The sequence below is a fragment of the Trachymyrmex cornetzi genome, unplaced genomic scaffold (assembly GCF_001594075.2).
Source record: "Trachymyrmex cornetzi isolate Tcor2-1 unplaced genomic scaffold, Tcor1.1 scaffold144, whole genome shotgun sequence".
Lineage (NCBI taxonomy): Eukaryota > Metazoa > Arthropoda > Insecta > Hymenoptera > Formicidae > Trachymyrmex > Trachymyrmex cornetzi.
Window position 1 is genome coordinate 413923 of NW_017296027.1, and position 18920 is coordinate 432842.

At 38.8% G+C, this 18920-nt stretch overlaps 1 protein-coding gene across 4 annotated transcripts in view; it reads right to left on the reverse strand.

Moving 5' to 3' along the window:
- chm (lysine acetyltransferase chameau) overlaps positions 1-18920 on the reverse strand; it is a 47370-nt gene that overhangs the window by 11391 nt on the left and 17059 nt on the right. For 3 of the 4 annotated variants that reach the window (XM_018501897.1, XM_018501896.1, XM_018501898.1), the window contains exon 10: positions 1196-1289. In XM_018501897.1, coding sequence (XP_018357399.1) covers positions 1196-1289 — 94 coding nt within the window. Of the gene's footprint in view, positions 1-1195; positions 1290-6521; positions 6837-18920 lie in introns of those variants that run through there. The other variant, XM_018501899.1, reaches the window with a different exon arrangement.

Sequence of the window (18920 nt, forward strand, 5' to 3'; positions counted from 1 at the left end):
CCAACCAACCAACCAACTCTCGACACACCCCTCTTCCTCTTCATACTACTATCGGTGTAGTAGCGCCGCGATGCCCGCTCCCGACGCCACCGACACTCGCTCGGCATCAATGAAAATGACGTCACGGCAAAAAGCCCCGCGTTTAATTATCAAAGCTATGTGCCTCGCACCGCGCACACGCGTGTGCATGCGTGCGTGCGTGCGTGCGTGCGTGACGACCGTCGATGAGGAATCGCCGTGCATCGGATTCGTCATGGAATTGGCACGTAAAGCGAACGACAGGGAAAGAAAGCGACACGATCGCACATTCCGCGACGCATTTAAGCATCAAGCGTGCTTGCGCGCTCGGTGGTAATATCGATCGCAATTTAGGATGAGAGTACATTTTCACGAACCGCTTGTTGATCGTTTCAGCGACAAAAAGAATAACGCGATCAAAATAGATGATACTTAATATTCGTTAATTTTGATCATGGGTTTCGTTTGTTGTTGAAATGGCTGGAGCGAGCGATTTGTGAAAATGTACTTTAACGGAAGTCTTAAAAGATGAAAAGATGAAAAACAGATAGGAGACGCTTTAAATTCACAGCGAATTTATAGACATAGTCTATACCAGCTCGCTAGAATACATAATCTATCAACAACGACGGTGATTCAATCAAAAGGCCACACTGATTCATAGCAAAAATTCGAAACACAGCTCTTCGTCGTCGTTGCAAGATGTGCGTATAACACATTTCGTGATAGAACCGGCTTTCATCTTCAATTAAATGAATCGTTAGAAAGATTGCATCATGTAGGACAATACTTAAAATAATTGTCAACACATTCGAAAGTGAATGTAATGTTAGAAATAGCAAAGTTATAAGGAAATAAAGAGAACCGTAGGATATCACAGTATATACAAATAACCGGGATAATTATGAGAATAGTGGAACACTCGTGCGATGTAGCATGCTAAGTGCTAAAATTAAAAATGAAAAGTCCGAGTTCAAATCTCAGTAGGCTCTGTGAATTTTTCGTCTGTCCCAATTATTTCCCGTTAATATCTTAAATTCCACGCAGTAATAAGAAAAACAATACTAGAGGATAGATGGATCAGCAGCCTTACTTAATGTATTGCATTAATCACAATATCAGTTTTTATAAATGTATTAATTGATCGAGACACTGTTGTGTCTCCTGATATACTTACTAAAGTCAATGAGCAGCCGGCCATAGCCTTGTCTCTGATAAGGCGGTAGCGTTAAAATACAGGACACGTTGTAATTCAAGAAAGAGTTCTTCTCCTGGAACACACAGACGTTAAAATCTCGATTAGAGAATGCATAGGAGAGTGTTGTTAAAAGTACCTTATCGCCGCCGGTTCATTACCTCCAAGATTTTTACAAATATAGTCATTATTACTACAGATTATCTGAACTTTTATCAACGGAGCACGATTCTACCTCGTGCTACATGAGGAAAAGTAAAGTTATAAATGCATTCGGTATTAAAGGCATGATCGATGATATTCCGCTCATGAGCACGAATACGCCAGACGCGTTTTCTATAAAAGTGTAACGAAAATGTATCGCAACAAGGAAGATAAGCATACTCGTAACAGTATATTTTGAATAAAATCTACTAAGATACTTGTACGACATAATCTTCTCGGAGAAGTTCCAGCTTTTGTCCGTCACGATACAACTCGAAAAATTAATTAAAGATCATCGAGAGCCCCTCCGGAAGTTTCTCCCAAGAATACCAGCATCAATTTTTCAGTGTCATCCTATAATGGACTCGCGGAACTCGCGAGGACCTCATCGTGGAAGTCATGCGCCTCTGGAAGAGAAAGAACCGTCGCAATTCCATCAAAAGAGTCATCCTCAAAAACAGAGCACACACTCGGATACTGAATAAAACACAAGTTCTTGTATTTTTAACGTGGCCACGCGACGTAACTGTATGCAACATCAGTATTTTTTATTAGACAAAATCTCTTTCCAAAATGCCTGGTATATCTACCTTAGATCGTTCATTATGCAAACGACGGTAAATCGGAATTCTTGAAATTCCACTAAAACGAGGGCGATGCTGCAATGACGGCCGAACTTGATCGATGTCGATAATACAGACTTTTTCATTCCAAACTCAGTTTCTTATATTACCATTCTGTCTCACTCAGACGCGTACATCTGTTCTAACATACAGAAATACTATTCTCATTTTAAGAATATCTTCGTTTTCGATACATAAAGCTCGAAATAAGATTATATAGCGTTAAAATACTGTTAACAAAATAATCATAATGCTCTTCAGACAACTATTATTATAACATTAATATAAGAATATAATATTAAAATTCGAGGTTATCAAATTCTTTTAATTTCTTAATTCTTAAACGATTATATTCTATTCAACGCAATTATTGTCTTTTTTAAAAAAGACTTGATATTGTTGCTTATATAGGAAACAATAATTGCGTTGAATAGAATATAATCGTTTTAAGTTGAGAATAATTTTTATTTCTGTGCATATCGCAGCACCATCTCTAGCAAGATCAAGCAAGCATTCTACTGAAGGCACAATTACTGCTCTGTTTAGCATTCTAAATATTTGCTAAGCATATACACACGTAAATTACGTTCAACCTAAAATTTTTATTTTTTTCTAGGCTTTCAATCTTAGTTCTCAAACTCAATATTATTCATTCAGGTAATCCGAGGTCCGCTGAATACTTATGCTACTGACATAAACTATAAAACTTTTACATCATAAGCAAACTTTAACTTCAGGTGACAGTTATACGAACCAAAAGCAAGTAAATTCTTTCATTTTTGTGCGATCTTCTTGTGAAATTAATACATTTTTTACTTGTGCGTATTTTAATTCTGTAAACAAAAACTTTTGCAATCCGTAAAACCAATTCAATTTTAGTTGTACTGTAATTCGTAAATCGCGTGGTAATTGGCGTCGTTTCAGTAGCGAAACCTTGAACTCACCTCGAAATCTTACTTATCGCACTTGCAAAATGAATGTCTGATGTACAAGGTACATCGCGTTTTCTTATAACCGATTTTTATATTCCTCTTGGAATATCGTACGATCGAGAAGCTTCTTTTGCGTTTACCATGCCTGTTGACATCATTACTACCGGTTTCAAGCCATTTGTGCTGAAAAGGAATTTCTGGGTAGTCCTTGTCCGGTGCCGAGATTGCCGAGAACCTTCAAAAGGATATCAGTCGGACATAAATGGTCCAGATGCTTCAGTCGTTAATTTAGTACGTACAGCATAGCTAAAGAAAATACACGAAGGATATGTCCTGTCACAAACGTATGAAAAATTATCGCAAGAAGAAAAGAGCAGAGAATGGTTGTCAGAAAAAAAAGGAACCATTCGCGGTTAATCCAACAGACGCGATAAAATGCAATTTCTCTAAGAGTATGTCCACGCAAGAGTCTTGTGTGTTTAATGAACGCATTAAATTTTGCAATGAATATAAACAATTTATTAACATCGGTAGAAATCATTAATATATATCCGATGTATTTTTCGAAATAAATGCCGAGAGATGCAACAGAATAATAATCATCTAACAGACATAAAAGAAAGCAAAACCTCCCTCTCTCTTTCGTCGTGAAAGAAGAGCTTAATCTCTCAGCCGAGACTACAAGTTACATCTCGGAGACGGTAACTATCATTTTCCACGGAGTACGTAGAGAATATATACCTCGTTGAATGCAGGACAAAAGGAGATATTACAGAATCGCAGTTATTTCTCGGGAATGAATTCGGATAGGATCAACTGCTCAACGTGTGGTTTTCGCAAAATTAAGAGTCATCGCACACCTGGCGCGGCCTTCTTGCTTTTTCTCTTGTGCAAAGATTCGTGCAAAATCGCACAAGAGTGACCGCTCTCCCGTGAAAGAAAAAGTTAACGGATCGACGATTAAGACTCTACTTTTTAATGCCTCGCGCGCAGTGACGCAGCAACGCGACACGACTCTTTTTCCGGCATGAGGCTGATCCGCTCGTTCGTTACATCCCGCAGATCCTTAAATACTTCGACACGCGAAACACTCGAACGGATGATTTCGATGGTATTCGAACACCCGGTATTTCCGGCCGAGCGGCGGCCGTGCTGTTGCTAACTGCCGAGGCAGCAACGGTCCGAAGGACACGACCCGCGATCAATGTGTGCGTGCACACGCCGGCCCACGTGTGCGTGCCGGCGTGTTAACTCGGCGAAGTAGAAGACGAAGAAGAGAGGAACAAAATAGGGATAGACCGAGAGAGAGAGAGAGAGAGAGAGAGAGAGACGCGTTCCACATGAAAAGAGGAAAGAGTGATAGGAAGGGGAACTTTGGGCCCTGAGAGAGCAACCGTCCCGAGGGGTCCGTCTGCGTCAGAAGGATAAGGGGGGGAGACAAACCGCTGGGAACTAAAGAAAAAAAATAGGGATATAGCTTTTTTCAGAAAGTATATTTTGAAACAGGAGTATCGCTATGATACAATGCTCGAAATGTATCAACAATACAATGTCCAGTATCGGCAATTTATAATACCTGGACGGACAGTACCGGAGTTGAAGAACGCAAACGGTAGAGAAAGTATAGTGATTTAGTGTAGGAGGGCGACTACTTGTCTCGACGGCCGGTCATCCGAGTTAAGTGAGACAAATCAACGGGAATGGAAATGAGTCAGCGAATGAGTGTCCAAGCCCGAGTTGTCCTAGTCGAGTTTATTCATTCGTCGTTCTTACGAGGAATGTAAAAATGTTAAAGAATCCATCGATTTCAAACGCACCAAAGATTCTTTCGTTGCAACGCGCAACGTCCAAGTTAAGAAATTCCTGTAAAGCGTGCATAACACCGTTCTTCACCGTTCTCGTAACAATCGAGCCGAAAATTTTAATCGTCACGCCAGTCAGACCTGTTCTGGTTATCATAATTGAATTTCAACTGATGATATGAATAAGAATTCTGGTTATCGTAATTGAATTTCTAATTATCTCGACTAGAACGAGAACGTTTAATAGAATTCAACTATATGAGTATCTAATTTGTATCTTTCTATAATTAAATTTACTAATTTCAGTGACTACAACAAGACTTCTTTTCAGTGTAATGAGGCTAAACAAGATCCATTGGGTCCTATTGTAGCGGATTAAAAAACGCTTCGTCCCGCTTGGTCCCGCGAAAAGCGCGTAGGGAGATTACGAAGAAGAAACGAGATATGAGAGAGGCAGAGAGGGAATCTGGGGCCCGCGACGTCCTTGGGCCCGGTAGTCTCCACGTTGCTCAGGGCCGTCCCTCTCGACCGGCACCACCACGGAGGAGGCCATGTATTTTCCATCCTCCTGTTCTATCTCTTTCTTTTCCCTCCCGTCGATCTCGTTTCCTCGCCAGTCGCCCCTGCATGATGTCGCGTGAAGACGACGGAGCACTTTGTCAGCTTGTTCCAAATCGATCGGCGGTAACAAACGACGGAATTCGGATTAACGTGGAAGTCATGTCGTATGTTTTCCGGTGCCGAAAGACGCAAACTACAATATTACATCGCTATTTCATGTTTGTACTCTAATTTGATTTTCATAATTACTCTGCGTTATATTTCTTTACTTCCGATAAATCACACCAAAAGGCTTTCTTCTTCGTCGTTGTACTGGACTGCGCTAAACATTTCTTTCTCGCTTTCTTTTCGCCAAATTTCAATCAACACTCTACCGTTCAGAAATACTTGCCTACACTTTTTTGTACGTATCTTTTTATGCGCTAAAATTCCGTTCTATTACCCGAGCAGAAATGAATCTAGCCAATCTGATTTACCATCTAGCCACTAGACAGCATTTACTAGATAAGATTTCTAACTCGTCACTGGATAGTCACTAGCTAATATTTCGTAATATCAATAAATCTGTCTAGTGGCTGTCTAGTAATTACGACATTACACCTAGATCCTATTTACTGGGCAGCCACTAGACAGATTTTTTGACATAAAAAATCTATCTAGAGACTAGCTAGTAATTACGATGTTACACCTACATCCTATTTACTGGGCAGCCCTTAGACGGATTTCTTGACATAAGAAATTTGTCTAGTGACTGCCTAGTAATTACGATGTAACACCTACATCTTATTTACTAGGCAGCCGCTAGACAGATTTCTTGACATAAAAAAATCTGTCTAGAGACAGATCTAGAGATCTATTGGTAAATTCCGGTTTCATATTTACATACCTGGTATATTTTCTTTACACATTTAAAATAGAAAATTTTCAACTATCAAATATTATTATATTAAGTTTAACATCTAAAAAATTGAAGGTTAAAATAGAAGATTGAAATTCACAATTCTATTCTTCATTTAATTAAGAAAGACATAATGGACAAATATAATATTTTCGAGCGGTTGTGTACACATCCATTATGTTTTAAGTGTACACTAATTCAACTACAATTCAGAACAGACCTTTGGTTTAGATCGATCTCTCGTTGTTGCACTATAATGTTGCCGCAAGACTTACGGCCCCCGTAATTTACTGCTTACGGTGCGAACACTTGTTCCATTTCGTTGCAATATGCACGTGTCAAGGACTATACCCGCGCAGAATTCTGACTTGTGCATCAATAATCACGGCACGGTTCTCGTGGGCCGTTCTGATGGAGAAAGAAAATGCAGTTCTCTCTTTGCCGAGGAGGCAAAGTACAGCTTCTTTCGCGGATATATAGTTGGCCGGAATCGATACTGGCATTTCTCTCTCTCTCTCTCTCTCCGTCTTCCTTCATCTCTGGAGCACGGCAAGGTAGCGCATAGACTAACGATCGCGAGCTGCAGCCACGGCCCGTCGCGCTCTATGTGTGAGAGAGGAATAAAACAGATCAATGATCGTAACAATATATGTACATACGTCTTTCAGCGACCAACCGCACCATCTGCGTCGTGGAAATAATCATACAGTATACATACTCGCGCACTCACGTGTGCAGGCACAAGTGCGCGAGCACGTATAGACATATGTGCGCCTTTCTGAATCTTTCGATTAGCTTAGCCAGCCTCCTAACGAGAGGCCCAAATAGTTTCATCAAAGATCCACGGCGCGTCAACTCGTGCTACGTGATCGAACCGCACAAACCGTACTGCGTGACGATTCAATTTTGAAATGGAGTAACGGAGGAGGGTGAGGCATACGAAATGAAGGAAACGAGAGCTCCTACGGAATGAAACGATTAATTTAATACGAAATCATAGTCTAACAGTGTGAGAAAAACCATACGAAATAATGACGAAATAGAAATAAAAATGAATTGGAACGAGACGTATCGTATAATGAAAAAATGCGGGATAATACAATAGGAAATAGAAATCTGATTTCGAATAATACGCGCGAGTGAAATCGTCACGGAATTTCACAAGTTTAAATTATTAAAAGAAGAAAAATTACTAATGGACCCCAACAGAAATGGCTTAATATAAAAGATGTATATAATAAAAATAATAATAAATTGATAAGTCGATTTAATACATTCAGTCTTCGCACGCTCGTGTATTTTCCCTAAAAATCTTTAGAAAAATCTGGTTAAAGACAAACCGATAATTGCTAGATAACCATTGCAGAAACTGATCAATTTGCTATCTAATCATCCGAAACAAGTAATTTACATCAACTAACAATAAGTTGCCAATAATAAAATGCCAATTAAGTAATTTACAGATAAATAAATATTGCCTCCTTCCCTCCAAAATTTCTTTAAAAATCTGACGAAAAACTGACCAGTAACTGTGAGATGACCAGAAACTGGTCAGATTTGCGACCTCTAGTCATCGTCGAAACAAGCATAAACTAAACCGTTCTAGAACCTAATACTGTAGGCTAGTAACCGAAATTTTTGACCAGTTGAGCCGATTGTTCTGGCTTGTTTTCTATTCGGATTCCAGGGTTGCTCTCACGCGATTGTACATATTTTCGCATCGATCGGTGATTGATTTTCAAATTACGAGGCTGATGTATGGAAATAATAATCGCGCGCGGTGCGAGAACGATGAGAGAGAGCCGTTGTGCTTCGGGAACGCGCGACGCATGTCGATGATATTTCAACTAGGTTATATGCACCCGCACACAATTCACAGTTCTCGGAGTGAGATAGCGAGTGGGCGTTAAATTAATGGCGAGTGTTCTTTTGCGATCAATAAAGTGCGTAGACGGAGGGCTCGTTATCGTCATTGAAGATTCCCGTGCCTGATTGATTTCTATAAACTCGCAATCTCAGAACGGAAATGCTGGAGACTCAAATTTAATTTATCTCTTATAATTCTCAATTCTGTTGTCCCTGTTACGTGATCTGTTTTATATCGTTGCTATTTTCCGCAGCATACAAGTCGCTGGAGAGACCACTCGAAAAAATATTTTGGTTAAACCAACAAAAAGCCCTAACAAGAATGGCATTTTATTCAGTTTCACCCGAGTATCATTCTTGTTGGACATTTTTGCTGATTTAATCAAAACCAAATTTTTTCTAGCGAAGGCATCATGTAAATCGTGCTCGAGCCTAACTAGAAAAAAGTCTGGTTTAATTGGAATTCTGGTAGATTCAACCATAAATTCAACGAATTAAATACTTATCCTACAGTTAAATCTATCAAACATTCTTATCGAAATAACTAGAAATTCAGTTATCATAATCAGAATTCTGATGAACGTAATGCATTCCGTTTATATTTCTTGTTAATAGAATGAGAACATTTTTCTTGCAATTAGTGTAGTTACACCGACATTGCTCAGAGCTCTACAAGTTTGAACGAATCATTTCCCTTTTTCATCTACACGTATCGTACCTACATATGACTACGCATGATTTGCGCTAAAAGAGACATCGGATTGGTCCGCGTGATGATTGCAAAACGCTTGCAAATGATCCTCTCAGCTGACGTGACTCATCTCGGATGAATTCATTGCCTGAACGTTCGAGGAATGCAGAAAGAGACGTTCGATGACGATGACGACGACAATGTGGCGTCGGTCGAAAAAGGCTTGCAATCGGTCAGTATCCTTTCCCGCCTGTCGTAAAGCGTACACAGGCGAATAAACGGGCGACGCACGTGTAACGACAAGGAGGAAAAAAGAAAAAACTGAGCGAGAGAGAGAGAGAAGGAAGAACTATTGGAACGTGAATCAGCAGCAAGCAAGGCGCATTTATCGTACATACACACGTATCTCCCTTGTCTCTCGCATTGTCGCTCATAAACACATCGGCGACGACGACGACGACGTTGGTGAATGGCCACACGTAGGTGAACGAACGTCTGCGAGAGAAAAAGAGAGGAGAGCGATCACGAGAAAATGCACTCGCGCGGATAAGGCAAATCAAATAATTCTGCCTCCCCCCCTTCTGTCTTTCTCTCTCGCTCGCTCCCTCCCTCTCTAATAATTAGTTTACAACCCGCTCTTTAAGAAACCCTTCGGCGTCCACCAACGCGAAACAATTAATCAGAATTCTAGCCCTGTATATCTGAGTGGAGAAGCAGTATAGAGCCTAATCATGTCTTACAAGTTCATAATCATTATATATACAGTATATTCATGATAAACAATATTTTCTATTTGTGTTGAAGACGATCCATTCAAGTCCTTGTTAAAATTTTATGTTGAATTTTTCATATATTCGAGTATTAATTTAACATAATATGTGCTGTTATTCAAATATTTCATGTTAAGTTGATATTCAAAGTCTCTTAATGTCCAAATAACATAATTTATGAGTAAAAGTGAACAAATAACTTAGAAGCAATGTATTTTTAGACGAACATAAATGAATTAAATACGTGCCAGTTTAATATATCATAAACGTTAAATCAACACATTTTATTCATTTAGCTCAGAGTTTACACTTTAAAATATATTTTTTTATTTATAAATTATCTTGTTTTACGACTAAGAAATGTTAAATATTAATTTAATACAGAATGTTCAAGCAATACAAGCATGTTATGTTGAATTAATCGATATGTTAAAAACTAAACATAAAATTTTTAACAAAGACCAATTTTAACGTAAGAGAGTACAAAATATTTTTTATTGTTCAAGTTTTTTACAAACCAAATTGATAAATTCTATAAAATTAAAATGTAGTGAAAAGTTGTGCTTTTGTGGTACTATAGAATTTGAAGAAATACACAAAACAAATTTGATTAATTTTTGTAATATCAATAAAATAACGATTAATAATATTTTTCACTGCGATAAAAAAAACATTACTAGCTACGTTAGTTGTACGTTCATCGAGATCATCCAGCAAATATTTTTACAGGGCATCAAGTCACATGATGCAATTTCTCCACGATGCTTCGGGCCTCGTCTCCTTTCTTTATCTTCGATCCGCGAACTTCTAGGATGCTTATCTTCGAAGGATATAATAAATAACGCATTTCCTACATTTTCCTCCCTCACTTTATATCTCACGCACAATAGCGCGCTATCGTATTGTTGCGGGAGGTGTTTATGGAGCGTGTAAGTTGGTCGCGCGCGACGCGACTCGCAACGACCAGAATTTTTGCGGTGCCACTTATTTATGGTGTCAGTTGTGCCGTCGTTCTGTCATTGGGCTTAGCAGACCGGTCGCGAGATGTGCTCAACAGAGCACGGACGGCATAAATTTTCACTTCGATAACTGGATATTTACGAGGTGAATTCGCGTGCGTAAATGGAAATTAACTCTGCGTGTGAGTGTGTTTGTATATGTGAAGCATCACTCTGACTTTTTGTCTTCAACCAAATCCTACTGGAGCCTAATCTCTAAAATTCGTTTCTGTTACCTATAATCTTCTATAATAAGCACGCAATTTTTCAATTGACGTAAAACGTCTCTGTATATTTTTTTCTCCTGTTCTTGAAAGGTCGATACACATGGCCAAAAGTAGAACTTCGTAGAAGCCGATTGCTAATGAAATTAAACGTACTCGACCGAGCGGAACGACAGATAAAAAATTCATCGAATATTCTCTTGAGGGATCGTAGTCTGTCATCGACACGGTCAAACTTTTGTCGCTGCAATTGCGAATATATCGGATTAATAAAACCTTTTTATAACATTACAGCGACTATATGTGTTTGCAGTTGAGTACTTTTTATTTATCTTGTGTGTGATCTACGAATTTAATAAGAGAATTTACTTTACGTCCATGATAAACCTATTTTCCCTTTTCTATTTTCTCCTCTCACAATTTTATTGATATTCATAAATAATATATATTAATAAAAATTCTAACATGAGTACGAATGTATTTTTGCGCACTGAGAGAAATGTTTGGTACGTACTTATAACCATTTATTTTGTCGATATGTGACTAACGAATACTTTTTCACTTAAAAATTGTGTTTTAATGAAAAAGTAAAAAAGTATTTGTTAGTCACATATCAACAAAATAAATAGTTATATATATTAAAACATTTCTCTCAGTGCAATTATCTGCATGGAAAAAACGATTTTGCTATGATATCTAAAAATTTAACTAGATCCAAAAATAATGTCCACCATGCTTGAGTTTTCTATATCATTATTTTAATGAGCCAACAAAATTCCTATACTGCCATAAAATTTTACATTATATATTAATATTACTCTCTTTTATCCGTTCTTCTCCTTCATTTCTTTCGTTTCGCTCTACAGCTGCGAAGTTCGTATCAACTCTCTTTAATCTTAACCGCAAATAATTCATCATTATTATTTTATTGTACTTTAATTGTCTCCGTATGTTCTACATAAATTCTGTTTATTTTAATTGTCTCTGTTTGCTTTGTAATAATTCTGCGTTTGCTATCTTAATTATGCCTTCTTGCATTTATACTTAGCATTCTTGTCTTCTACTTTCTTGACGCTATCGAGTTATTTATTAAACAAGATATACTTTCAGGAATTGTTTTCATTCCTCTGTAATTTGTAACTTGTAATTCGTTTCGTTTTCTGGGAGGCAGCAGTTCTGCTGGTGCCTCCTCATCATTTGTGTATACTCTGTAATTTCTCAATATACAATAAATAATCATAATAATAATAATCATTATTATTTTCAGATCTGTTACTTACATTTTTAGATATTCCAGCAAAATATATCCGTGTAGATTTATACAATTATTTTCTCGAGAATGTTGTTAATCAGTTTTGTGTTTTCAGTTTAGTTTTCATTATTTTTCGCAAGTTAATCGTCAAATGTTTTTTTACGTCAGGAAATGTTTACGCAGAGATGACAGAATCTACATATTTAAGAATTAGCATTAGTCGATGGTTGACGGTAAAGACTAAAATATGTATAGGTATAAGCTTTCGACTTTCCATGGAATACTCGTTAAAGTGTCAGTTGCGGGAAATGCAAGTCCAAGAATTAAATAATGTGCGAGAATTAGATAGTATATGTATGTGTGAATTATCACGAATCGCTTGATCATGCGCGAAGGGAGGCGGTGTGATCGTGGCTTAATGGCCGTGCAACCTCCTCGCGACAGTCACTTCTATATTTAGATGCACCGAGTTTCCTCCTCCACTTTCTTTATACCGAACAAAGCGTTCCTGTTAACACACAGGGTGTACATAAAGTCTTATCGCGGGCGTTTCCCGTGTAACTGCCGATGAATTATCATCGGCGTCATCGCGAGAGGTACCGAGAGCTTCTCTTTCTGCGAATAATGACAAACTGGATCGCTGCTACATCACATTCCGCATTAGCATGTCATGCACTATTGAAAGTCGATCGAAAGAGGACACTGTGTAGAGCAAACCTATTCGGCACGTGACTTTTCAAGCTTATTGAAGCTCGATTAATTTTACAATGATATTATTTTCAGAAACATAAATGAATTACAAGTAGCTCTAATGCTCTCGTCACTGCGAACAAATTACTCTGCGTGAATTTGGCTAGCAAGAATGGGAAATTATCACGAAGTTTGTAAGGAATATATAATATATAGTCAATTTTGTCCGTCAAGAGAAAATTTTTTCGCAAAACTTAACGATTTGAAGAATACGATCTGAAACTTTTCATGCTCAATGTGTGCAGACAATGGATGCATCGCTTTCAGACGATGACCATTGGATTTCGAAAAAGAAACGATCCACTATGGCTTCGGTCTATTCGTCGCATATTCTCATTCTTCCAAATCCGAGCTGGACCATTATTACCTGATCGTACTTCTTTGTTCGGTCTATAGAAACAGAAGTTGCTATTAGTTATTGCTGTTTCATCCTCTTTTCCTCTCGCTGTTAAATCGAACTACGTTGATTTCTTCAATACGTTGCGTTGTGAGAGGTACGCGAACAGAAAAAAAAAAATAATAATAATAAGAACGCAAAAATGAAAATGCAACCGGCAAGTGTAAGAAGTATAAACATCTTCCGACGATTTTCTCTTCTTCCTCCTTCTCTTTTGAAACACCTTGTAGACAGCGGCCATCGATCCGGTGGTCCATTCGAAAAGAAAAAAACCGGAAAAAACCACCCAAGTTCGCTCGATCTGAACTGCCGCGAGATGATGCTCTTAGCCGTCTCCCCCTCCCCTCAGACTTTTGCAAGTTTCAATAATATACGCGCTCGACGACATCCAAGGGTAAAATGGCGAAAGACAGATTCCGAACAATTGCCTACTCGACCGAATCTATTGTTGTACGAAAGAAATAAACGGGCTAATAAATGTGTATGGCGATGTCTACATAAACTGTTATCGCTTATATTTCTGATAAAATTTCAAATTTTGCTCATTCATAATATTTTATAATGTTCGAAAAATATTTATGTATTGTATAATGGCTCATAAATATCAAAAAAGAAAATTTAGTTAAGAACAGCTCCAAGCCAATAAAAAACATATATTGTAACATGTAATACAAAAATTCAAAGTTAACAATAAATGTATAATAAAACTAAAATGAAATTAAACAACATACATATATAGAGAAAAACCTAACGTTTCGACCTCCTTCGGGTCATTATCAAAGTTTAAATTTAAAAATAAGTATAAATAGCCGCTGAACATAAACAAATTAAACATAAATACATGTTACAATATATGTTTCTTATTGCCTTGGAGCTGTTTTTAACTAAATTTTCTTTTTTTATGTACTGTATTTATTTAATATCTAATATTCGTGGAAATCTACCAGTCACATTGTCGGGAGACGACTCAAAATTAATAACTGATCATTGACGCAGTTTGATGTCCACTAGTTCTGAAGATGACCCTTCACGTGTGGGCGCTTAACTCCATTCACGCACACGATTTGCATACATATACGTTATGGAGTTGATGAAAAACGGGTGCACGTGGGTTGTTTTCACGAAAAAAGGACGATGCTACAAAAATTTCTCGCGTCGTTATTGTAATCATCAATGTAAACAGATGAGCAATGGGGAGAGAGAGAGAGAGAGAGAGAGAGAGAGAGAGAGAGCAAATCAAGATTCTTATCGATTAGAGCGTTAATTGCCGTCGAAACCGCGATAAGTATGCCACCATAGACTTCTTTATCCACGGGAGAGGAGCGTTCAAAGAACTTGAGGAACGAGAAAAGAGGGAGAGATCGCGAGAACACTTTTGTGGATGTACATTCGGCGGGATTTGGTCGCACGAACAGCAGTACTGTCTGGCATCGATCGACCCCAGTCGGGGCGAGGTTTTGCCGGTTAAGAGAGACTGAGAGATCAAGAGAGAGAACGAGATAGTGTGAGAGGAAGGACGCGCGGGGGCGGATAAGGGAATAGGGGACGGCTAGAGAGTTGAACGGATGGTAGGATGGCGGCGGAGGGCGAGCCTACCCCAACTCTTCTCGACGAAGCGAGGCGCGTATAGTATCGACGATCTCTACTACCACCACGCGTACTACTCTCTGACAGTACTACCCTACGTCATCCCTCCTTAGTATCCCTTATCCCTGCCTGCCTGCCTGCCTGTCTGCAATTCCCAGCAGCCACCCTTAGCCGTCTCTTTCTCCTCGCCCTCTCGTTCTCGGGCCACCGTCTGCGGGATATTTTTAAGGAAAATTGCCCGACCCTCTCGTGTCCTTCGTCCTTCTCACCCTCGTACCTCTACCCCGCCCGCCCGTCTGCCCGTCTCGTCTCGTCTACCACCGCCGCGCCGTCTCTTTCGTCCTTTTCGCTTCCTCCCTTTTGCGGTGGTCCTGTGCGCGACTCCTCTCCCGCGCCGATCCTTTTCTTCCGTCCACCCGGGAGCTCTCCGTCTGCCTTCTCTTCCTTCGAGCCTCAGGAGCTCTCGTCTCCTGGAGAGATCCCCCTGTCGGTCTCGTCTCCTCTTTCCTCCCCCGCGCTGATCGCCGCCCCTTTCGAGTCCTCCATCCCCGAGGACTTGCCTCGGAGAGCTTCTCGAAGAATTCCCAACATTTTGCTCCTTCATGACTCCGTCCGTTAGGATTATGAAATTGCGAGAAGGGATACTTCCGATCGCTGCGATCGATCTTCTTGTCAGGCTGATGCAATCTGGTATGACCCGTGCGATCCGGAATAAAAGAGAAATTTCAACGATTGCAAGACCCACCCGAGCTACATCTGGTGCAATCTGGTTAGGTTAGGTAAGGTTAGGTTAGGTTAGGTACAATCTGATGCACAGTGCGCATCAGATTGATATAAATTAGAGGCAAGATGATGGATCTGAATTGTAAAAAATTATTTTCAGTAATCCGGTCATCTCGATCGACAGTTGACGTGAATGTTCATCGTACTTTCATTGATCGTCTTTCAGCCAGATCCGGTGAAAAAATCAGAGATAGACCAAAGATCTCGGTCCAGTGTCGTCCTGTCTCGCTTCTTTTCCTCCACTCGCTTCCTATCCTCCCTGGCCTAGCATAAAGCAAGAGTATAAATGCCCGACTGAGAAGGATCCCCGTCCGTCTATTTATTATATTATATATATACGCCGGACGGAGTTTTCTCTCATCGGACCCTTCGCAGGTCCAAACCGCTTTCGTGAAGGGCGCAGGTACGACGGCCCGACTCTACTCTCTCTCTTTTCCTCTCTCTTAATCTTCTTCCCTCGTCTTCTTCATCGCTCACTTTTCTCTTCCTTCCTCATCCTTTCTCGCGCTCTCCTTCTCGCCCCACTGCTCTCTATGCATTATTCAGGATATATAACGCGCGGAGCCGTCCATGACGGGCTAACTGGCGCACCGCCGGAAGTTAGGCAAATGAGCCCTGAGCGACCGTGGATCGTCGCGTTTCCACGGAAACCGCGTCCGCCGATTTTTCACGCCCTTTCTCGCCTAAAGTGGAAACATCCTGTCGGTGTTTTATCTCGCGACTTCAACATCGTCTACCAGATACACGAATACCAGATAGTCTCTACGTGACTACTAGGATCCTGGGATTCAAATGGTTGGGAAGCGCAATAGATCTAATACTTTCGACGAAAATTTAGATTTACATTCGTTTCTTACTGTCGCATGGTAATTATTATTTATACATACTAGAACACAACAGAACATAACGCGCTACCGAGCTTAAAATCATTATATATACCATCTATGTATATACATATATGTACGTAATCATTGATTAAGGTACATGCATATGTAAATAGGCCTGTTCTTTTTGATTGAACTTTTGCACCAGTTCATCTTTCTTCCTTTTCTCTCCAGGAGGAAAGAAGAGGAAGAAAGATAAACTGGTGCAAAAGTTCAGCCAAAAAGAACAGGCCTTATATCAATAATTATACTAACCTAAAAAAAAGTTATACTGAATCAGATCAAAGATCGTTTCAAAATATGTTACACTAATATTGAATCTCTCTCTCTCTCTCTTCAGAAACGCTGAATCACAGCATAACAAAATGTTAAAAAGACGCGATGAAAACATTTAATGTTTATTAAAGTAATGTCTTACGTTGTAATTTAATATTCAAGAACATTGATTCAAAGCTTTTAAACTCTTACAAAATTCATTATATTTACTTTCATCTTGCAGCTTTTGAGTCATCTTCTAAGGATCATTCTATTAAAACAAAAGAGAATTTCGTAATATTGCACTTTTAATTATATTTCCTTTCTATGAGTCCTTTATCCCTTTTATAAAAATAAAATACAACTTAGAGATGCTAATGAGAATATTAATATATTGTTCCTAATAATATTATACTTCTTTTCATATCATTCTTTCTTTATATTGGAATGATATTACTGCGTGACGGAATAAATAAGCAGCAAAGGAGTATTTAATCTATAGGTCTAATCTGAGATCAAAATTTGGCTACACAGTTCGCGATGTATCGACAACGCTTTTTATTCGACGCTTATTTTCTTTCGCTATCGTCATCCCTATCAGGATGAGGATTGAATTTCACCAAACTCCCGTGTCAAAAAAGAGTATCCATTCCCCCTCCCCTCTCCTCTCCTCTCCATTCGAAACAGATATTTCGTTGATGTACTCAGGAAAAATAATACCGCGCCGTGCTTGCGTTTCGAATGCGAGTACATATTACACACAAATATTGCTCCGGCTTAAATTGACTCGGATAGCACGCAAGTAGTAGTATCGCAGCTGCGATTGAACAGACGCATTTTCGAGCAAATGAAAATTCCCGCGCGACAAACGTCTCACATTTGTGAAGTATATATTTTTAATAAAAGGTAATTAATAATCTAGGAAAATCGCGTGGAATTTTCGTTTGTGCAGCGTCAATGGTTTTTCGCGTTACGTGTTTCGTACCAGTAGGTCTATATTCTGTAACTTTTAACGACAGTTCGGTATCATTATACTGTCGTTACGCAAGTTTTTCATCATGTAAAATACCTGCGCAACGACATCCCTAGCTAGTAAAATTATCGTTAAAAAGTTATAGAATAGGCCTAGAGGCACGTTACACTCTGTTTTTTTAATTTTGATAGTCTTCCCAACTTTTATCTAGTTATCCATGATACACTCTCTTCAAGAACTTTCTCAGGATTCACTCGAGTTCTCCTTGTTTTTGTTATCGTAAAATGCAGGCAACAATGTTACGGCTACTGATGTTCGACACACGCACGTCTCGCTGTCCGTCACCTTATTTTTCTTTGTCCCGTTCGTGCTGTTTACCGTCTAGAATACCTGCGTAAGAGGATACGCCAGAGTCTCGTTAACTTATGGTTCTCGCACATTTCTATACTCTCTTCCCAACCGAATCAAATGCCCGGACCCGTCTGACTAAGTCGCTGGAATTTGAGTTACAATTCGATTTATTCGTTAGTTTTTTTTTTAGTTTTTTGCTATTTGTGCATCGCGAAATTTCTTGTCAATATTATCAAACATATGTGAAAAGTTAAATATATAGATAAGTTGTAAATAAAATTAACAAATTAACATATATTAGAACACAACAACGCACGTATTACGCGTGCACTATTTCTTCCCTGATCCCTGGTATAGATTTCAATATTCAAATTTATATTTTATATTACAAAATTATATATACATTTCTCTAATAGTATAGTCTCTGAAGTATACCTTAAAAATGGTATAATGAGAGAGAAAAGAATTCGAAAAATAAAAAAATAAAAGTAAAAAAAATAAGAGAAATAAAGTTAAAAGTACGAAAAATAAACAAATTATTTATAAAGCATAGAAAATTTTAATATTATTTCAGCCATATATTTATAAGATTCCAGTTGTGTATTGCAGGTTATTTCATTAATTATATTCAATGTTAAGCGATTTGTACGTCACACAATCTTTGAGAATGTTATCTCTTTGTACAATAACATATAAATTAGAAAAAGAAAGGGAGATAGTTCGGCAGGAAATGAATATTATTCGATATTTGTCAATGACTCGAAGATTAGAAAAGCAGACTACAAAAATTTTCTTTTAATTTGTAAGGAGCGGCGCATGCTGCATCCTCGGTCAACGTGAGACGATGCGACGCAAGGATTTCAGGATTGGAAAACGGGCCCCGCATTTGGGACCTGTCGGCCCTCA